The sequence below is a fragment of the Empidonax traillii genome, unplaced genomic scaffold, assembly GCF_003031625.1.
Source record: "Empidonax traillii isolate 1590-97213 ecotype Southwest subspecies unplaced genomic scaffold, ASM303162v1 scaffold614:size843888, whole genome shotgun sequence".
NCBI classification, from domain to species: domain Eukaryota; kingdom Metazoa; phylum Chordata; class Aves; order Passeriformes; family Tyrannidae; genus Empidonax; species Empidonax traillii.
This window is the reverse complement of record NW_020955807.1, coordinates 40565-63267: the sequence shown is the minus strand read 5'-3', so window position 1 is coordinate 63267 and position 22703 is coordinate 40565. Positions and strand designations below refer to the sequence as shown.

Genomic DNA, 22703 nt, shown 5'->3' with positions numbered 1-22703 from the left:
GCTGTGGTGCACTTGCTAAAGTGGGGCAGTGGGTTCATGTCACTGGGAAGCGTTCAGGCTTTACTCTCTGTGACCTGTTTAAGGACAGAGGGAAGCTGGAGCCATCCCAGGACACTGCTGCAGGCTGTGTTCTTGCAGAAATAACTGGGTTAGCTGATGCTTAGCTAAGCATCACACAGGAAGTTCCAGCTTTTGGGTACCAGATACCTTATTTTGCATTTCTGCACTGTGTGGACAGAGAGCTGGGTTTGAGATGGAGCTCAGCGAGTTTCTCTCATTTTATGGTTCATCTCAGAGACTAGAGGTCCTCCTGGGTCCTTGTTATGTTCTATATATATATATATATATATTCTATGTATGTTAGTCCTTGAAACACTCAGGTTTTAAAGGCTCAGTGAGAATTCAGCACTGCTTAACATGAAATATTAAGATCCTCGGTCTGTATGAAAGGAATATTTGAATATGTGATCAGGACAGGCTGAGGCTTTACAAGAGGGGAGAGTGTCCTCAGTCATGCAGATTCTTGCCTGAGGTCTTAGACAGCTGAGAGCTGTGCTGTGGTAAAAGGGTTTGGGGAGCAGTTTTGGGGGGTGTTTCCTGCAGAGGAGCCTTGGCACTGGGGCTGCTGTGGGATGGCTGAAGAGGTTTCATTAGCATGGAAGAAAGAAGGCAGTAACTCCTAAAGCTCTTGGTGGCCCTGTCACCGTGGCCAGGGGAAGAACTCTGGAGTTATTTTAGTGCTCACTGAATACTAACAAAAAGTCACTCTGCCCAGTAAAAATACAGTGTGCTGCCACATTGCCTTTCTTTCTTTAGCCTGCTCCCAGTAGGAGTCTTAAGTCCCTGGGATTAACTGACCAGGCTGGACTGGATGCTTTCGAAACTGCTGCTGAACTCTAAAATACTCCCTCCCCGACCTGCTGTTCTGGGTTAGCTGTAGCAATGCTGACTCCCTTCCCACGGTTTCAATTTCTAAAGTAATTGTTACTCCTGTGTGATGAGCAGCTGGTTCAAGGGCTTGCCCGACTTAAGTCTCAGACTAAAGCAATTTGCCAAATGGAAATAAGCTCCTGAGGAATAAATTCCATCCTCTTGATCAATGCCTAGCTTACAAAGCCAGAAAATGTTACACTACATGTGGTAAAGGTGATAAATAAAATGTTCTGTGCATGTAGAACTGAAGTGATCCTCTGCATGGACTTTGTCTAGAGGTTTGGGAGTTTTGAGACCTAATCATCTGGCATTTATGGAGCTGTAGTATCATAGCAGCTGATTTTTTTTAAAGGGTTATATCTAAAGTAATCAATAGGAGGCAGGAATGGAAATTTCTTGTCCAGGAGAGCATCTGAAGACAATTCTTGCTGCAGTTGGATTGTGTTTGTGGAACTTCAGGGTGAAGTTTCACAGGGATGGGTTTCACTCACGTTGTTGTTCAAGCAGTGATTTTCACTGACAGGCAGTAGATTCATCTGAATTTTTTTTTTTTTTTAAGTGTTTCAGTGAGTGAGATCAAAGCCAGGACCATGTTACTCCTCGTGCATTTCTTCCTCTGTCTGTCTGCTTCACAGTCAGTCTTGGTCAGTGGATGAGCCAACCTCCACGTGCACTGTGTTTGTGACAGGGATGTGCAGGATCTTTGCCGGTCCAGGGAAGATCAGAGCATAACTTGATTTCACAACTTTCACAATAGGAACACAAGTCGCTGCCTTAAATGTTTTTTTGTACTGTTTCTGTGTTGCCATGGGGTGGATTTTGTCCTGAGTGTCTGTTTGTGCACCCTTGCTGTGGATCACACCCGTCCTCTGCCCTTTGCTTTTCTGTTTTCCTTGCTCTGGCAGTTCATCTTGTCTGTAGGTGCCTGTAGAAGGGCCCTCGTGTAAAGCACATCTGGCACATGGTATTCAACATCAACTCCACAACACACAGCACAGCTGGAAACAAATTCTGAAGGGGAGTCATGGCTCAGGAATCTCTTCTTCCATAAAGAACAAGGAAGTCTTGCTTGGTCCATTGCCCCTCAAAGTGCTTTTACAAACCTGTTGTGCTTTCACCACCTGGTGATGTTGTGCTGCTGTGGCCTCAGAGAACCCTGCCAGGGTGTGCCAAAGGCAGAGCCAGCAGCAGCAGAGGTGTGTGAATTATTAAGAGAACTAAATGCTGCGTTGGGAGGCAGCTCTTGGGGATAAGCAGCATTCCCTTTTTCCTTTTCCCTGACACAATACACGTTTCTTCACTGTAGCTTCAAAGGTTCAGAGCAGATGATTGTAACGAACAGTCACGGCAACGAGATTTGATGGGAGGTGTTAGATCAGCACAATCTACCGTGGTGACTGACAGGATTCTGTGGCCCATTTCTGTGTGCCAGTGAGGACACACATTTGGACTAACTGTGGCAGTAGTTCCCTATTGCGATGGCACAGTAAATGTGAACACAACACAGCTTTTCGTGGCAGCTCAGAAACCAGAAATACAAAACGCAGCCTTTTTTGTGGCCCTTGGCACAAGTGAGGACACACTCAGGATCATCAGATAATCCAGAATATATTCAGCTTCAATATTTTAAAAGCTTAAACATGCAGTGGATTGATTGCTGGGCTTTCTCTCGAAAACCTCTGGGATATACCAGCATTAGGTAGACAGTGACTATGAACAGCAGATGGTGTTTTAACACTCCCCCTGTCATTAGTGTTCTCCTACAGTGCAGTTGTCATGTGTGTCTGCTCCAAAACGTTGTCCCAGCACTGATAAAAGCAGCGGATACTTGGCTGCTTAGTTATGATTTGGGGCAGTATTTTCTGTGCTGTGTTATCCCTGCAGTGGAGATTCCCCCCAGAGCTGCTTGGTTGTGAGCGATGCAGACCCTACTGACAGCTAACGAGTTGTATCCTGTCACCTTTTGATTCCCTCTGACTGTGGAATTCATGCTATCCAGATATCTCTGCTACTTTCTGTGGACTGTGTTTTGATAAACAACCAAAGGGAAGGTCTTCAGCTTGATTAAATACAGAGGGGGGGGTGTTGTTATTTTTGAATGTTGCTTTTGTTGAAATGTTCACTGATTTGTGATGTTCACCCTCCAGGTAGGTAAAGCCTGCACTGTGGCACATGTGTGCCTGCTTTGCACACCCAAATCTGGGCTGTGAGCACTGGCCAACACTTACCTGTATGCAAAGTGCACTCACACTTTCCCCACACAAGCTGTGTCCTTTAACAGGCTGAAAACGGTGCCAAAAGCAAGGAGAAGTAATAATGTTGCACAAACTAAGGAAATCAGTAAGAGGATGTGTGGTAGCGATTTCCAAGACTGGTTTTAAGGGCATTTTGAATCAAATCTCAACCTGCTTTCAGTAGTTTTGAGCCTCACTGAAGTTAACTAGGCCAACACCCACAGTAACAAAATGTTTGTGTGCTGCAAATGGATGTGTAATTTTGTAAAAATTGCCAATTTTATGTAATTTGCTTTATCTGATTTGTCTGTCAGTGGGAGCACAAATCCAGTGAAGTGCATAGATCAAAGGGACAGAGAAATGAAGTGCATCAGGAGAAGTGATAAGGGACTCTGCAAAACAAAGCAGCTTTCTTTTTTTTTCCACTTCACATTTCACCTTCTTGCTGCTACCTTTTTTTCTGCTACAAACTGTCACCTTCTGCTTCCTCAGCTAATATTTTAGGTTGGTTTTGCATGCCAGAATGGTGCAAGCTGCCACAGTCACTGGCACCCATTTCCCAAGTGTCTGAAACCCCCACATGTATCTCAGAACACCATTTGTGTCAGTGTTGGTGCCGTAGCTTTCCAGCCACCGCTGCCAAGGTGAGGAGGAGTTCGAGGAGAAAATAAATCAAAGGGTTTCATTCATTTGTTGCAACACAGTATAAGAAGGTGGCAGAAGTCCCCTTACACCGAATTTCAATCAAATCCAGCTAATTGTATTTTCTGCCTGCATTGTGACTCAATTAGAAGGCATTTATGAATCTGCATGAAAGTAAAATGAGGACACGGTGCTCAGACATATTGTTCTGCTTCTTCACCCATTACCAAGGAAGTGACTCAATAATTATGTTCAGTTTAAGAAAATGCTTTGAGAGGAAATGTTTTGTATCAAATTTTAAAAGTGCTGATTTTAAAAGCATTCAGTTTTTAAGCTATTTCACCTTTAAATATTAAATGAGAAGCTTTATTTTGTGTTACTGTTTGTTTCTATTTCTTTTTTTTTTTTAAAGGTTTCCATTTTGAGTTTGATTTGTAACCAACCTGACACCTAAGACAAAGCACAGGTTACCTCAGTGCACTCACATGCAGTTATTCCATGGCTGGCTCCCACCTAGGGTGTGACACGGGATGCCATTCCAGCTCTGGCTCCCAGACAATGCAAATACAGCCCTGTCTCAAATACTTGATAGAGCATCGAGTGTATGATGCGGGAAATGACAAGATTTTGGTGTCATAAAAGAGCTGTCATTTAACTTCTGCAAGCAGAACCGAGTTCAGGGACATGCCCATGCAATTCTTGTCCCTACAGAGCAGTAAATCCCTTAATACTGAAATAACACTTCTTTTAGAGTAAGACAAGACAGTTGCCACAACACTGTGACACAACAGAGCAGGAAACATGCTGCAGCCACTTGAAAATGGCATGGCAACGTTGGTTAAAGGCTGCACTTAGCAGGGACCAAAAAGCCACCTTTTTTTTTTTTCAGTTCCTGGCTATGATTTCATAGCCATCTTCTAGTAACTGCCCAGACTTGTGTCTTTTTGGTTGCTGCTGGATTCCCTTCAGGACTTCTCTGATCCAGACCTTAGACCTCTCCAAGAGAGAGAGTTTAAGTTCAGGGTGCTCAGAGTGGTGAATCCGGGGAGTCAGCTCCGAGTGGCTCCCAAGGGGGACAGTCTGACAGTCCTGCTGCTCTCCTGAAGCACCAAGCCCAAGTTCCAGCTCCAGAGACAAACACCAGCTCGGGATGAAGGCGAGTGAACAGTGGGAACACCTCCACCAGCAGCATGTCCCACCCCTTGTCCCACCAAGACTGAGCCAAAGGGCACAGGCTGGAGAAGGAGCAGCACCACCCTTGGGAGCACTTGGGGGTGTCCTTGAAGGTTTTCCATCCAAACTGCCCCCAGTTCCTGGGGTTAGGCCAGAGCAATCTCCTCAAGCACACACTTCAGGAGGCGTGGCTGATGCTCACTTGTCCTTCAGGACACCTTTCTTTCCCCTACCCAGAAAAAAAAGTGACACATCCCTGCAACGTGCAGAAGCTGCAACTGCGTTTGGATCTGCCACGTAACACAGCTGAAATATTGTCCTCTCTTAGCATGGAGTGACAGGTTGTGATAAACAGACTGGTTTCTCTGACTTCCATGTTCCTAGTCAAATATTAACGAGCCAGCACGCAGAAGCATGCAGTAATCTTTTGTTTTTCATTGAGTGCATAGATTAAAGAGATGTTGTTTTACTGTAACGCACAGAATTATGTCATTTCAGCTTAGAGTAATTGTTCATCACATCACATTGAAATGATCCTTGGTTTTGTTTTAAAGAGCATAGAAGAACAAGAAGTAGAGGAAAAACAGAAGTAGAAATGGAATGTGAGACTATAGTGAAAGTGAGTGAAACATTCCCCTTTTTATCTAGTAATGCTGATGTTGTTTTCATTTTACATGTCAAAACTTAAGTCAGGAGCATCCACAATTTACTGCCTGGTGGTTTTTCTGAAATCTTTGAGCAACTTACAGCCCTGATTATTACCTGCTAGCTGCATAACATGAGCTGCCACTGACCATCACATCCTTTCGAGACTGTGAAAGCAATTTGTGGCTTCTTCCAATCATACCCCACCCCATTGTCTCCCTGCCTGTTTTATTTACTGCTGCTTTCGCCCCAGCCCAGCGGGTCAGGGGCTGTGTGTACCAACAGCATGATTGTTCCAGCTTCCTTGGCACAGCCCCTCGGGTCATGGGAATACCCTCTGTTCTCTGCTCACAGTAGCTGCAGTACTCTCAGGTTAGGAAACCAGGCACCACCAAACATCACTCTGAAGAGCTGATTGATGTGGGGGTGGGAACTCAGAGCTTCTGAATGTTGAGGTACGAGATGGGCAAAGGTGTTGAAGGGTAGGGATTGTAGGGTAGATTAGGCTTCCCAAGCAGATAAATTAGGGATTTGTCATCTGGGACTCCACAGTACGGGCTAAAGAAGGGATTAACCAGGGCATCACAGCAGAAGGAAGAACTGGGGTACAAAGAGAAAGAACTGATGAATGGGAATCAGTGAAACAGGATTAGTGAAGCCTAAAGGGGGAGATTTAAAGGTAAGAGAGGGAGCTTTTCAGGGAGGGAGAAGGGAACAGAAGACAACTGGGGAAAGGCAGGCAAAGCCTGGAAGAAAGAAGAAAGTAGATTAAAGCAAGAGATTTCTTTCATTGCTTTATGGAAAGGACTAATGATTAGAAGATGCTGATAGAACAAAGTATTGTTTCAGGTGTATCTGCTATCAGGAGACATGATTATGTGTAAGCAAACTTCCTGTATCCTCCTGTAAATACAGCCGTGCCAGGAGGTCCTGGGCTTTCACTGCCCCGGGGGGAGCACTGAGCCACACCCCTTTGTCACTGAATCAGGGAATCCCCCTTGGTTTGTGTTTTTATTTATTATTTCACTTTGTACTGCTTTCTTCTGGAATGCTTTGAGATGCTTTGCTTGCCTTTGAGGAGAGAACCACCGTGGTGGTTTTCAGTGAGGGCTGTGGTTGGTAACAAATCCTGCCGTCCTGCTGCAGAGGATGCCGAGGATTTTGGTTCACTGCCTCTCTAGGGGGGGTTGCTTTGGGGTTTTGGTTTTTTAAATGCTTACCGTGTCTGTATTTCTATGGACGTGGACTGGCAAGAAAGGAGGAACCAACTCTGTTTGTTTGATTTACGACTTACTCAGTACAGATTGACTTCTATACTTCACTGAAAGGCAAGTGCTATAAAGCAACTACAACTTGATTTGTCAGGCTTTTTTTTGCTGTGAATCACCTGTCTCTGGCCACACAAACCCCCACAGACCCTCCGTGTACCTATACACACCACTGCATGCTTATGGTTGATTTAAAGGTTTTTACTGTTGCATAATAAGGGGTTGGGTTTTTTTCAAATGCTCGTTAAAAACAACACAACTGCAAGTGCTTGTTGTGATGGGGTCAGAGGTTAAAACTGCGAGGTGGGACCTTGATTCCATGAGCGTTGTTTTCCTCTTGGACACAGGCAGGGCAGCTAGAAGTGCGTGTTTCCTGAGCACAGTGGTTGTGACAAAAGGAAATAGAGCCCATAATGAATACGTTGGCACCTTGACAGGATTCAGAAGAGAGAGACTTACTGAAGATGGCAAAATTAAACTGGCAATTGCTCACCAGGGAACTGGGATTTCTTTGTTGTTTGTGTTTAAGTGACAGGAGAATATTGATTTCTCTTCCTGAGGGATGTGCTGTCTTCCTTTCTTGAAAAGCAGGAGGATGGGAATAGAGATGAGCTGCCTTGAAACAACTCACTGAACATCAGAGAAAGCAGAAGTGCTGGTTTTAACCCTGTTCTCCTCATACATCCCCTACACTTTAAATAATATGAGGCCAACCTCACATCTCCTGCCTGCGTCAGATTAGGATATTTTGGGGAGATGGTGGGGACCTGGGCAAATCCAGTTGCTCTTGCTCAGTTAGAAGGAAATGAGACCTCAGGGAAGAACCTCCTGTGGCAGCAATTAACCACTTCTGCCACCACCGGAGTTTTGCTTTCCTCAGCCCCATCCTGCTCTCAGGATTTCAGCCTCACAGACTGCATAAAGGGAATGGTATTAGGCAATGCCAACAGTAAGATCAAATTTTGAGACAGAAAAAAAGAAGGAATGTAGACTTACAAGTCTGGTCTGAACATGCAGCTTTTTTTTTTTTTTTTTTTTTTTTTTTTTTTTAATTCTGGGCAAAATGGCTTTTCTACAAGGATGTTTTTGCCGGTTCATCAGGACTCTAAAAAGCAGGAACTAAAAGCTACTGCTGCACTCCCCTCATCCTTTAAGCTGTTTCATATGAACATTTAAGTGCATGATAGCTTTCCAGCCATGTGTAGGTGTTGTCTAGACTAAAGCTGTCCTTTTTTTTTCTGAACCTGGAATTTTGGAATCTCTTGGTGGCTGTTGCACACAGTCCTGCACAGTACAGTTACTGCCTGGCCTGTGGGAACGGTGCTCCATCGTGGAAGCTCACATTCCAACAGCTTCATTTTCACCGAGTAGGTGTCAATGCCTGAGTAAAACATATGGTGTGGAGCTCGTGGGGCAAATTATTTCACAGCCTGCTCATACTGAAGGTCAGTGTTTCCAGAAATAGGTCACAGTCACTTCTCTGTGGTCCTTCTTTAGATTGTTTCTGTCGGTATATTTAGAAGTGCCTTGTTTGGATCAGGGTGTTATATAGGTCAGTGAGATCTCAGGGTAGGATTTCTGCTCCTTTCTGCTGAGAATTTTGCAGGTTCAGTTTTCAGAGCAAGAGGTCAGGTTTCAGGGATCAGTATTCCTGATGGGATTGGCAGCAAATCAATCTTCCCCTGTCCTTTGACTGACACACCTTGTACCAGGTAGCTGGGATGCTGCTGAAGGTGGGAGAGCCTGTGATGCTAAACAGCATGGAAATGGTTGGAGCTCCTGGGAATGACAGAACTCCCTGTCAGTCTTTTTCTCAGGGAATCATTGTGATTCCGAGCAGGGCCTCATGCTCTCCGTGGAATAATGGAATAAATTCTGCAGTGACTTCTCCCCGGTTCCATGTCAGCGTTAACGTCTCCTCTTGGCCTGGAGTACCCTTCATCCCCATCTGTATTCAGGCAGGCACTACTGCAGCTCCCACTTGAAAATACTAATTGGTTGGAAATTAATTCAAATTTTTAAATTATTACTTAGCTTTTTTACTTTTGAAGTGGAGTGGTTTTTTTCCTTTTTTTTTTTTTTTTTTTTAAGGACTGGAGTTAATTTTTTGTAATATCAGCTGCCATTTAGTGATTGCAACTCATACACGGATTTAGTTCAGAGATATAAACCCGTGTTTGAGGATTCTGATTTCTGGGGAAGGAAGACACCATTCCCAGGATCCCTTTGAGCCAGCTGAACGCTGCCTTTGGCTCCTCATCTGTGCTGCAGGCAGGGAGGAGGGGGGGAAAAAACCACCTGCCAGTGAATGGCTGCACTTTCTGAAGTAACCCCTTGCCTTGGTCACGGCCCGAGGACGGGCCCACGCTGTGCCAGGTGCCAGCAGGAGCCAGCTAGAGAGGTACAAATGCCAGCTGTAGCTCCAGCGTGTCAGGGGAGCAGTGTGTGACCAGACAGGAGAAATCCTGCTGTCCTGAGACAGCAGGGCTTAAAGGACTGGTTTGAAGGCTCCTTGGAGAGCCTGGAGCCACCGCAGCAGGAGAGAGAGAAACTAAAAGTGGTGTCTCCTCCTGATGCATGCAGCAGATATTCCTCTGCAGCCAGCCTCCCCCTGACTCCCGAAGGAGCAACTTAACAATTCAGATTCCCCATCTGTTGCCTCTGTACTGATCCCACTGCAGAAGCTCCTGCAGCAGCCCTGCTTTGGGTTATAGATGTTGCTGTCTTCCCTCTGCATTAATCACCGGAGGTTTTTCCTTTTGCCTGGAAACAGCCACAGTGTTGGACCAGGAAATGGATGCACTGGCAATGCAGCACTGCAGGTTAAACACGTGGGTAAAGGGGCTGTGGCCTCAGCAGTCTGTGTTAACCTGTGGCAAGAGGGAACAGTAAACTGGGGAAGAGTTCTCCCGGGAATTCTGTGCCCCCGTTAGCTCTCCTGCCTCATCCGAAGGAACCCTCTTCCGTTAGCCAGGGCAGCTTGGTGCTTCAGCTTAATTTTCACTGCATAATTTTAAACACAGCTCGTGCCAGCAGTGCTGCAATTAATGGATAGCCTAAAGTCTTATTATTTCAAACTAATTGGTATGTAAGAAAGTTTAAATAACATAAGTGATAAGAATTTTTTAGGAATAACTTCTGTAACTAACTCAGGATAATCTTTTGACTGTTATTTGGAGTATCAGATGACTTAATTATTTACTTGCCAGCACTGAATGTAATGCCTGTCCATATTTCTTTAGTTCTAAAGGCATTTCCATGAGATTGGGAAAAGATGACATTTTATAGTCCTTGTTCTAAAAAGGGTTTTTGCAATTTAATAATCTCATTCATTTCTGATCCTTGTCAACCACCCTTTGGAATAACTCCAGAGTTCCACCAGATAGATTTCTGTTCTCCTCAACAAAGATGTGTTCTCCACACGTATTTTAAATAGAGCTTTAAAGCGAGCAACCCGTGTTTTAAAGTATTCTTTTGCTTCCTCGAATCACTTGATCACTTCTGAAAGGCCTTTATTTTTCTAGTGTTCATTAAGCTTATCTTCAGCAAGATTGTGATCAGAACTGGCATCACTGTAAAGCTGTAAGACCTCTCAAGAACTTTTTAATGCTTTTGGAAGATGTCAAGTACTGAAATAATAATAAAACACTGATAGAGCATTAAAAAGATAAGTTCTTATAGTGGAAAGAGGGTTTGTTCTATTGCCAACTTTTTTTTTTTTTTTATTCTTAAATAAGGTTTCACTCGGTACAAAACTCTTCCAAGATAGAAGCTACCCATAGTGATCCAGATAAATGAAATCAGATTAAAAACAAAGTGGGGCTCTGAGGGGATCACGTTAGGCATTTTGATGGCATGCCTCTCACTGGAAAGAAAAGCAAAGGGCTTAGTGAAGCTCCATGAGATTCATCTCAGCTCGGGCTTGACCCTGCTGTGAACTAAACTTTGATGAACTGTATGAACTCAGGAGGAGAGCAGCCAAACCCAGCACCCAGTGATGTCAGGAGAGCAGCTCCCTGTTCCTGCAGTAGGGCTCGAAGTCTGGGTGAGGCCCCGGGGTGACCTCCTCGTGCTGCGGGCCAGAGGGCACCAAAGGACCTGATCCCCTAAGTGGTTTCAAGCTGTAGTTCCCCCTCTTTTCCTGCCTCTGCTGGCTTCTGGGGAATCTGCCTGTCCCTTCTCCTGGCAACAGTAATGCCTGAGCACAGAGCTCAGCGGTGCCTTGGGCAGTGCCATTGAGAGGTCTGTAAGGGGGGCAGCCCTGGCAGGATGGGCAGAGTGCCACGGCAGAGTCACACACAGGTGCTGTGACACTCACACTGCCTCCTGTCACAGCTCAGTGAACTCCTCCTCACCTGAGCAGAGGGGCTGAGGCTGCTTGGGCTGCAGCAGGGTCAGGGGGGCCTGACTGAGCATTAAGAGGGAGTCCTTCAGCAGTCTCCCCTCCTGGTGGAGCTCAGGTGCTCAGCAGAAACCCAGGTCAGGCTGTGCATGAAGGGAGAAGGGTGGGCAGGTCTGGGTCAAGAAAGGCACCTGCCCTTCTCCGTGGGAATGTGTTATCTCAGCAGGCTTGGATTTTAAGCAGCAGCCCAGTCCCTTTTCCAGACTCTTTGCAGTGTGCTTGAATTGCAAGACGGTGAAAATCCCAGAGCTCTGACAGGGCTTTTGCTCCTCTCCTTTGTGAGGCAGATTGCCCCCAGGTCTCTGCTGGGGAGGGAGCATGGACTTCATTCCATTCTGTGCCAGTGGTTCCTTCATTTGCTCTGGGCAGTTTGCATCTGTACTGCTGTGGTTGCCAGGGCTGCAGACCCACAGGCCATCAAAGCCAGTCCCTGTCCCAAAGACTGCAGTGAACTTTGGGGATGTGCTTTCCCAGGCACGAGTTCAAGCTGCTCTGGGCGAGCAGCGGGACGGGCTCTGCCTTGTTTTCCTGCCCGTTTGAAATTGCCTTATATGTCAGTTTTTGCATGGAGGGACACTTGCTGAACATCAGTGAGACAGTTTTCCGCACGGGTCATTTAAACTCGACGGGTAATCGGAGAGCTGCCGAAGTTTGCAGTAGTCAGCGTTAATACGACCTTTGGAAAAAAATGTTTAAATAAAAAACAACTGAACTGAAATATTAATCCCCTGAACTTAATCATGAGGATGGCTCTGTTAACCTCCCATTGCATAGTACTACTTAATCCAGTAATAGCAGTGCAGGCAAGAAGAGGAGGGGTTTTTTTCCATTTAAGTTCATCGTAGTATCATGAAGCAAAAACCTTCGGGCTATTTTTAATTAGGTTGAACCTCTGGGCAGTGTTGCTCTTCCATTAAGCTCCAAAGTTTTTAGGAGTCGCAGTTTAATTTGACACTGGTTTTGCTTCACATGTAAAAAAAAAAAAAAACCAAACCCAAACAAGTTGTGTTGTGTAACACAGCATGAAGTGATGAGAAGTGGTGGGTAGGTGGATGAGCTCATGGTGGAAGTAGAGAGATGTGAGGATAATCATGGTATATAAACACAGAGCAGCCATAAACATCCCAGACTCAGAACCCTGAGTAGCAGTGATACATCTCCATTTGATGGTCATTAAATAATATACATCAGTACATCAGTTTGAATCAGGTCCCAACTTTTCATCGTTGTTAAAACTCAGGCTCAAAACTTTCCTCACCCTTGGAAGTACAAAGGCTGAAATACTGAGCCATCGTTTCTGGAAAATGGAAAATGAGGGATAGTAGCTCTGTCTCCACTGTTAAACTTCTGCCAGGCTCTGGATGGATTTTTTTTCATTAGCTTATGTTAAAAAAGAATGGATCTGTCACTAAATTGGCTCATCATTTGGGGAGAGCCAGTGCACATCTCTGCTAAAAGTAAAGAGGAAGCCAGAGTCGTGTTGTTAATGAGTTAGGAAATATTTTGGAATAGCCTTCGCTGGTACAAGGGATTAGAGAACCACAACTACTTGAAAAGATTTTTCAAAGAAACTTCTAAGGCTTTGATCTCTATTCAGAGTGTGCTTGCTTCCTAGTGTAAAAACATTCATTTTTAACAGGATACTAACAGGAGGACTGACTGCTCAGTAATTTTCCAAGCAGCCTTGTCAGTGGGGCTCCATCCTGCAGAGGCTTTCTGACGTGGAGGGCTGTAGTCGGTGGCAAGGTAGACTTCAAAGAGCAGCAGAGGGTTTTACCAGTGGGATTGTTTTTGAGCTGATGATGGCTCACTTCTAAACCTCCACGCAGCTCCCTGGCAGTTATCAATGACATGGACTCCAAACCTGAGAGTCAGGGCTGAGTAGGAAGGGCAGAGCAGGGCAGGGTATCACAGGGAAAGGAAGATCAGACTTAACCATGGGGTGACTCTTCCTGTTCCTTTGAGTAGCACAGCGGTGCCACTGGAGAGAGACAGAGAAATGGATTATTTATTTCCTTTCCGCTGTCCTCTGTGCTCAGAGGGACTTCTCTGTGATACTGATGGGCCCTGTTGGAGATGTCCTGCCAAGAGTCAGGCACAGGCAGCACTGTGATTATCTCCCAGCAAGGTGGGTGGGGAGACAGGAAAGCACTTTGTTCAACTGAAGTCAGAGTTCAGTTTAGTCAAGGGTGCACCACCTTTTCTTCCATCTGTGCTTCATCAGCTCCCGAGCCCTCACACGGGAGGCCTTAAGCGCCTGAAACTTTCTTTTCTTGTCCCCCCTCTTCCAAAAATAGCCAGAATCTCTCACTTTGCAGGACAGCCCCGCTTTTAGACAAAACACGTAACATGTGAAGCGGCCCTGTGGATCCCAGGCCCCCCTGGGGACACCCTGCCTGGCTGCCGTGGTGCTGCAAGGGCTCTGAGTCCCCCGTGTCCCGCTCCTCCCGGGGTTTGAAACATTACTGGAATATATGGTTGCTGTTTTAACCTCCAGATATCATTTAAAAGGAGTTTCCAAGGGACTGTTATGACCCCTTGAGATGGGAGTTACAGCACTGCTGCTCTTCCAAAGCCTGTGCTGTCGGACAGTCAGCTCTGTTCACAGGCTGCCCTGGAGGCACCCTGGAAGTGCCAAAGATCGCTCCTTGGAAGGTAATGGATGCACTGATTTTTTTTTTTGCTGTTGTTTGTTTTGCAGACTGTGTCCAAAATATGGACAGTGCTTTAAAAAGGGACCAGTTAAGAGCTATGTTGCTAAAGTTATTTACCTTGGATCCCCTCCAATGAAACAGGGGCAGTATCTGCTGATAGATGAGGTTTCAGTGGAGTTTCTCTGGATTTATTGCATTGAAGCTGGTGAAAATGAGAGTTGAGCAGATTCTCCTTTGCTTACAGTGAAGCTAACTTACTCTAGTGATGATGAAAAGGAGCCTTAAAATGTTATATGTGGTCAAAGAAAGGGGATTTTTTTCCCCCATTCATACCAGCTCAAATTACCTTTATTCATATGCATCATGAGATGCATAGGTCACGTATTTATGGAGACATCAAAGAACCACTTGACAGCTTAAGAAAGCGTTTTATCCACAAAAGGAAACTATTCCATCAAGTAGTGATCAGAGGGAAGAGTAATTCCGAGGATACAGATTACAAGAGGCAGAGCAGGGCTTTCTTTGCGTGGGAATAAACAGCTGTACTTTGGGAGGAACGGGAAACAAGGGCTCCTGGGAAGAAAATCCCCCCACAGAATTCACTGTAAGCTAGAACCTGGGTAGCACTGATGGGCGCCTCATCGCTCGAGCGTTAACTTTTTAATTAGCTCCTGGAATAAATGTTGGTTGACTGTACGGAAAGCAGATATGGGTTTCTTTAGGGGAGCGTTAAAATCCAGGAGCCCAGGTCCCAGGTTTCCTTGCAGTCCCGTTGGTTTAATTGAGGTTGCAGTTAATAAAGGTGGAGACAGGGATAGATGAAGGCCCTAAGGTTACAGTCTAGTGCCTTGGGACAGCAGGTATGAAAGGGACTCATTTACATGGGGACTTGCTGTACCTCGGGGAGGCAGAGAAATCACCTCTGCTTTAATAGGAAGAGACAGTGAGCTGAAACGTGGCAGATCGGGGGGAAGCTGTAGGGGGGTGTAAGTGTGAGGTAAGATAACTCAGGCTGTGCTTCCTGGGCTCCTTGGCTTGTGACGTGCCTCAGGTGGCACTGATTTTTTTCAGGCCTGTCTCGGGACAGTTTCTGAGGGAGAGTATCTGGGCTGTGCAGCCTGTTGGCACAGGAAGGCAGGGGTGGCAGCAGTGGATCAGTCAAAGCACAGCTGCTCCTGGACAAGAGTCCCTGCCTGGTGTCAGAATAGAGACTTTGCAGGGTGGGAAGAGCTGCTTGGCGTGTGAAGGACTAGGGGGGAAAAAGGGGATGTGAGGTGGGGCTGGCAGAGAGCAAGTCCTGGAATTGGGGTCCCTTGTGTCTCTCATGGGCTGAAAAGTAACCACTGTGTGAAAATGCAGAGGTGGGCTCACTCTGAGTGATGTCCTTGTGTGAGGACAGGGGTCACTAACAGCAGCTCTCCTGGCAGCACAAAGACATTTCCCACGCTGGCTGTGGTTACCCAGTGCTGCTCCCAGCTGCTTTCTTTGGGCCTTTCTTCCAGCCAGCAGAGATGGGCATATCACTTTTGGAAGGGTCCAGCAGAGGAGTCCCAGGTCTCCTCAGAACCCCACACTGTCACCTGCAGTCCCCATCCTCAGCCGAGGGCTGCAGAGGGACTGTGCCCACCAGGCCCGAGGGCAGCTGAGCAGTGGTTACTCCTTTGCCTTCCCAGCAGAAATCTGCTCAGTGGAGGGAAGAACACGGTCCTTAATAAGAACCTCCTACTGTTTCCAATTAAACAAAAATTGCTGCCTATAAATCACTTGATCCCTGAGCTCTGTTCCTCAATTTCACTCTCCTCGTTATTGAGCCTCCATCTGCTTTTAACAGTTCTTGCTGCTCATGTGTCTTTTAATGCTGCATCCCTCCAGAATGGCTTTCTAATTAAGTAAGCTCTGAAAATGAAAAGCAGAGGAACAGCAGCTTTCCTGCTCTCTGTACCCTTAATCTGGGAGTCCTCTCTGTGCTATTTTGAAAGCTAAATTGAGGTCGCTGACATTATGCATATTTGTTGTCTGATGCAGGCTTAAAAGCTCCCAAATCCTCTATTTAAAATTATCTTTAGGCACAAGGGTCAAACATTTGCAGGAAGAAAAATAAGTATTTGTAGCTTCAGCAGATTCAGAGAAAAAGGGGAGGAGTGAGGAAGGGGCCCCAATCTCTGGCCAGTGTTCCTGTTGCAATGTGCTTTCACTGGCCACCGGAAAGATGAGTGTTACTGGTGTTAACAAAATAAACATCTCCAGTGACATGGGATAATGAAAATTCCCTGTAGAGGCTGCAGCCCCCCCTTTGTTAGGAATTGTGTAGTGACCAGTTACTGCCTCTTGTCAAAATACGCTCTGCTGAAATCGCACGGGAGAAACGGATGCAGAGTACAGAGCAGGTACTGCTTATGTGGAATTAAATGTTATCCTGCATGTGGGCAGTGCCATGGCAATCATGGATACAAATTAGTGCCACATTTCAACTGGTGAATAAATTCAGTAACCCAATGCCAAACAAAAAAAAGCAATTTTTTAAAAAATATTTTGCCGCCCTCTGCCTCAAGGGGGAAAACGACCCAGCTTTGAAACGTCCCACATTTGGAATCTCAACTCAAAACCTGTGAAAAGTCTTTTTAAAAACTTAAGGATAAAGAGTTTGCTTCTGGAAATGTCAGAGATTATTGGTGGTACCAAACTGTTCAGTCCTCAGAGGGCATTTTTACCTGGGTTGTTGAGCCAGGACATTGGGATCGTTTTCCATTCATAATTCACTGCATCATTCTGGGAAAGAAAGTGGTCGGGGAAACAAAATAAGGTAGATTTAAAAGGAGAGATAACAGAAACACAAAGCTCAAAAAATTTGGCTTTACAGAAAAATCCCCAGTGGAATGAAAAATCTGAGACTTAGAAAAGTGACTTATTTGGACTCGTATCAAATTTTGGGAGAGGAAGAGCTTCATCAAAACAATTATGGCCATACTTAATGCTTTAGATTCAACAAAATGGCTTTTTAGTGGGTTTTTTCCCCAGAAAAAATGTGTGACCAATTGTATTTCATACATAACTTCCTCAGAACGTCTTTGGTTGAAGATTAATTCTTTAGATGCTTCTTAAGTGGTGACCCTTACGTTGTTTTTGAGTTGAAAAAATATTTTTTTTAAAAAAAACACAGGAGCTGGAATGAATCCCAGCCCGTGGGGTGGGTTTGCATCGGAAAACTGCCTCTGGCATGGGATCTTCCATCAGGAGAACGGTGTACACACCAAGCATGTGGTGCCTGGGGAAGGAAGAGAGGGGAAAACTGTTTGGAGAAGCACTTGGGTGACTGACTTCCGAAACGGTGCTTTCGGGGTGCAGCGGGAAGGAGCAGGACCGTTCCCACTGAGCACTTCAAAGGTGCCGCAGGAAGGGAGATGGGTTGGACATGTTTTCCCTCGGGCTGACCGGAGGGAGGGGCAGGAGGTGAGGTGGAAGCCGGGCTGCGGATCCACCAGCTGTGTATCCACCTCTTGTCTCCAGGCCCTCCTGGTAGCTCGTGTTGGCAGCACACTGAGTTTTCCACGTGACCGTTTTATTTTTGTTCCTGGTGGAAGCAGAAGTTCATTAGATCACGGTGCAAGTATGTGAAAGTCTACAGGGGCTTGGTCAGGATCATCTACAACCACAACCTCTGCCTCTCTAGTTCCCTATTGATCACAGTAGCTGGTTTTAGTGCTGTGTTCTGCTGTTCAGTCGTTAGTTTTAACTATAACAGCCAGGTTATTGTTATAATATAAATACAAACAGAGCTAATAATCCCATCTGTTTCCTTTTCTGAGTGCTTTTTCCTTGCTGAAGGACCATAATGATTGTCCCCTCCCACATTCCAAGGAAGGGTTTTGAGGCCTTTTCCTGAGTGGTGACCCTTTCTGGAAAGCAGCTGTGGCGGAGGGTGCGGGAGAGCCCTTTGAGTTGGGAGGGACTGTGAGCGGATGAGCTGGGCAGCTGGATTGGCTGCCGGGAGCTCTGGAGTGCAAACCCCTGCTCCTGGTGTGTCCCTGTCAGTAAAAAGATAAAGAGCAGGTAGATAGAAGCACACGCTCAAGACTCATTGCTTCTGGCCACAGCTGTCAGCAGTGACTGACACATTCATCTCCTGTCCCCAAAGACCCTGCTTAATGACGGCTCCGAATTTTAACGTATTAACTCCTTGCCTGTAAGTAAAGGCCGTGGGAGTGAGATTTACCTGAACAAGAGATACGGTGGCCAACTGCTCCTGGGATCCCGAAACTGCACAGAGGTGACATTAATGAGCTGGTTTTGCTGGGGGTTAAAGGGAGGACAGAGGATCTGTTGGAGGGCAGAGAGGGAGATAACAGAAGGAAGGAGGTTGTTATGTGTTAATGAGGACAGTGGTCCAGATAACGATCTGCCTGTCTTATCGTCAGTCTCAATTCCCCCCCTTGTCTGACTCCAGAATCCTAAAAGCAAGTGTAGGTCACCTTGTTTAGCAGCTAGAGAACAGAGAAATTGGGGTAGGTGGACCTGTGATGGGAAGCCACCCGAGGGGACAGCAGACTGAGCAGTTATGCCACGCTGGGCTGGAGCCTGGTGGTGCTGGTTGTGCAGAGAGGTTTTTACTTCAGCCCTAACGTGGCACTTTGTCTCGCTGTCAGCAAGCCAAATAACAGATGTATGTGACTGCTGCTGCTGCTGCTGGGAGGGCAGCTTTCCACTCATCTCCATGAACTGTAACGTCCCTGGAAAGCCACAGAACATACAGAAGGGCACTGAGGTTTTTAAAAGAAAAACAGCTGGATTTTTTTGGGGCCCAGCTGGTTTTTAAGCAGGCAGCTTGTTTCTTTACCCTTGACCCTCAGCTGTTTGCCAGCGTTGTTCCAGGGGCTGATGGTTTGAGGAGGAGCAAAGTCAAGGCACTGTGGGACTGCTCTGGGTTTGGGAGCCCCAGGCTCTCTGAGGGTCAGGTCTGGCAGTGGGACGGCTTGCTGTGCCCAGGCTCGCTCCCTGTTGCAGGTGGAGTCCTGTGTGGCAGCCTGGGGGGCAGGGAAGGAATGGGATCTGAGGGGCTTCTCAGAAGCTGAGCAAGGGGAAGTGACAATGCCTTTGAAATCGGAAAGAAAACTAATTTTTACCCACTGCTGCAGTTTTAATCAACCCTCCTTGTCTACTGTCTGCTCCTTCTCAACTAAATTCACCCTTCTCTGATTAGATATCTATATAGACTGTCTCTAGAGACACTGAAGAGAGAAAGGTAGTTCCAGATTCATGTCATTCCTATTAAACGCTCGACTTAGGGGGGATTATCCACTGGAGGCGCTTTAGGAGGTGAATATTAGACACAATTGTTATCTAACAACATGCTTATGGTTGCACTGGGTTCAGATAACGTTCAGTTTCTGAGGGATTTCAGATATTTCTATTGCTCTTAAACCTAATTAAGCAGATCAAGGTTCTGAAGGAAGCTGAGAGCCAGGAGACTTTTCCCTGACTTACAGTTTTACACACCTCCTTCTATTCCTGAGGTGCCCCAAACTCACAAATTCCACGTGTGACAGTGAGGTGAGGAAAGGCAGCAGACCAGTCTCTGGCCTGGACAGTTCTCTGTAAGGGAATTCACGCCATTTTTTAAAGCTCTGTCTTCCGGTGCTCTGGAGCCTTTCCCCAGTTCCTAGATTTATAAAAACCCCTGCACCCAGAGCTGCCTCTCCCTGCAGGAGCTCTGGCTCTGTGGGGTGCTCAGTCGGGGCAGCTCGGAGGCTTTGGAGGTTCCCGAGCATGGGAAGGCAGGAGCTCTTGGGGTGTGTGGTGCACAGTGAGCTGCAGAGTCATCCAAGGAATGCTCTGTTCCACCAGTGCCATAAATCTCCCTCTGACTGCGATAGCATCTCTGGGTAATCATCACAAATAAGCCCCCCTTCCCCTCCGTCCTCCCTCCCGTTTGTTGAGCAGGGTGGGTCTGTAGCCATGAGCTGTGACCCGAAGCACAGCTGCACCACAAAGGTAGAGCTTTCTCCCTGAAGTTTAATCCTTGGATTGCAGTGTGACCCACGAGAGTGCTGTGCTGCCGTCACTCTGACCAGCGTGGAGCTCCCTGGGCTGCAGGAGATGAGCTGGGCAGGCAGGGAGGATGATCATTAGCGAGTTTTCCCTGCCAGCCACGCTAGGGCACTGTTCCCTCTGGGAACGCCTGCGCTTGTGGCAGTGAGAGCAAAACGCTGACAAAAATGAAGATCCCTTCAAAAATTTGTATCTAGGCCTGAAGCCAGATAACAAAGGGAGTTAGGAAAAGGAGAAGGATGTTGTGGTAGTGGCTAACAGTTGATAGAGAGATGTGTTTTAGAGGCAGGGTGTATTTTAATGGAGCTGCTTGTGCCTCAGACTGGGGTTTTATCTTGAGGTGCACAACCGAGGCCAGAACATCAGGAAAATTGCCAGAAACAAGGCAGGAAAAGAGCATTAGCAGGGAAACCAAAAGGAAAAGACAGATCTTAGGTCCTGAGGAAGAAAAGCTGCGGAATTTGTCTAATTAAGGAATGTAGAACTAGACCGGGTGAGCCAAGGACATCGATTTGCACATCAGGAGAAAGGAGAAGAGGCCTCACAAAAATAAAGTCAGAGATGCAGGATGAAAACCAGGACAGAAGCATGGGGAATGGGATTGGAAGGGCTCAGAGGGAGGGGTAGTGGTAAAGTCACATGCTGTGGACAGGTCAAGGATGGTAAAGACTAGTATAGGTCCCGATGTTCAAGTGAAATTCTGCATTTCCTGGTGAGAGCTGTTGCAGTGGGGTGAAGGAGACCTGGAACTACACAGGAGGGACCCAAGCACAGAGCTGAAGGATCAGAGTTCGTAGCACCTTTATCCTGGAAATCGTGGGAAAAATACGTAGCTGAGAACACAATTACCTAAGGAATTTTTGCAAAACTGCTGCAGCTACAGTTAGCAGAACCTGACTCCCTCTTTTCCAGAAGGTGGGTAGATGGATGGATGGATGGATGGAGCGGATTTGGCTTTGGAACTCACCCCTTTTGCTTCCTGCTGTGCTCATATTGGTCATGATGAAAAAATTGGCTTTGTCTTCAGTGGAAACCTTCATACACATTAACGTTTTTTTAAATAATGGATCGTGCAGATCCTAATATGGGCACTAAAAACAAAGGCTGTACAAATAAATACTGGGAAAGGACCCACTGCTTCCTGAAGACCGATAGCCAGATTTCTTTCTGCATGCCTGTTGCATCCTGTTGATGATCCGACACTTTTTCCCCAGTAATGTCCAAGACACATACTGCATTAATCAGATAATGTAACTTTCCACAATCCAGCCCTAAGAAATGTAATTTAAACTTGTTTTCCCTCCCTCTTGGACTCCCTTTGACAGCTGACTTTTTCCTAATGGCTTCTCCTACCCAAGAAATCTGGCAAAAGCCGTTACATTGTTCTCAGGGCAGCGTTTGTGGTGTGATTCATGTGTGATTAACTACCTGGAGCTTAACAAAGGCCTTGCTCTTTCCAAGGCTTACCCGTGATCCATACTGCACTCGAACTGGGCCTTGTGAAAGCCAGTGGGAGTATGGACCCCAGCACAGTTAAATCCACATAAAAGTCGGAAGGATTTGGGTAGCCAGGGATGGTACCCAAAGCCAGCCCTAACGCACCAACGGCCGCACGTTTTCTGTAGCTTTGCAATGACTGCATGGAAATTAATGGGAGCTTTGGATGCTTGGTGCTAATATTAAAAAAAAATATATATATATATTTTCTTGAGTAGCAATAATGTGTTGTTAATTATACCCCCCTCCCTCCTGGTGTGGTACTCTCCCTGTACTGTATCACTGGCCACACTGGATACACCTGAAGACAGCTTGTCTCTTTTGTTGTAGTTGCAGGTGGAACTTGATCAGGAGTACCAAGACAAATTCAAAAGACTGCCCTTGGAAATTCTGGAGTTCGTACAGGAAGCCATGAAAGGGAAAATCAGTGAAGATGGAGACCACAGTTCTGCCCCCTCTTCCCTGGCACCTGACAGTGGAAAATCCAATCACAAACCTGCGCAAAGCGAGGAGGAATTGGAAGAGGATAACCCCGAGAAAGTGTTTGATACTACTTTTTAACTGCCCCAGGGACAGTGTGGGTGTGCCAGGGCACGGCACTGCCGGCTGCCGGCTCCGCTCTCCCGGGGGGAGCCACCAGGAATCTGCATTGCAGCGCACACTTCCCCAAAGCAACGTTTTATAGAGTGTCCTGCAAAGGTCTTCGTTCTCATTCGTCACCTGATTATTTTTCTGGAGCTTAGTGCAGTTGTAATGGGAAAATTAATATGTTAACCACCCTCTCCTCTTTATTTTTCTTTTCTTTTTTTTTCCTTTTTTTTTTTTCCTGGGCCAATTTACAATGGGTAATTTTCTGGCCATGTTCACTGCTGAGAATGTTTAATGAAGACCAGTGTATTGTACGGAGACAAATGTGTGCAGATTTCCTTCTGAAGTGCCAGTGCAAAGTGCTCCAAACTAACAGAGATCCCGGAGAATATTATAACAGTACTTAAATCATATTTGTTTCCTTCTTTATAACTGCACCTTGACAAGCTGTACCGTCGTTTTTTTCCATTTGCACTGAAACATTTAATCCTTTTTAGCTTTTGCAAGCACTGGTGGCTTGCTGTCTCGATATTAGTACGTTTATCACACGGGGAGACGCGTATTTGCTGCTGAAAAATCCTTGGAACTGTGGGGACAGGAGGAGGCAAACGGAGAGAAGAGC

General features: G+C 46.2%; 1 protein-coding gene across 2 annotated transcripts in view; it reads left to right on the top strand.

Moving 5' to 3' along the window:
• The window catches only part of PLCB1 (phospholipase C beta 1), a 320638-nt gene extending 298513 nt beyond the window's left edge, over positions 1 to 22125 (top strand). The window contains exons 32-33 of one of the 2 annotated variants that reach the window (XM_027898674.1): positions 5537 to 5601; positions 21824 to 21917. In XM_027898674.1, the coding sequence (XP_027754475.1) occupies positions 5537 to 5575 (39 nt within the window). In that variant the 3' untranslated portion in view covers positions 5576 to 5601; positions 21824 to 21917. Of the gene's footprint in view, positions 1 to 5536; positions 5602 to 21823 lie in introns of both variants that reach the window. The other variant, XM_027898673.1, reaches the window with a different exon arrangement.
• Positions 22126 to 22703: the final 578 nt, after the last annotated feature.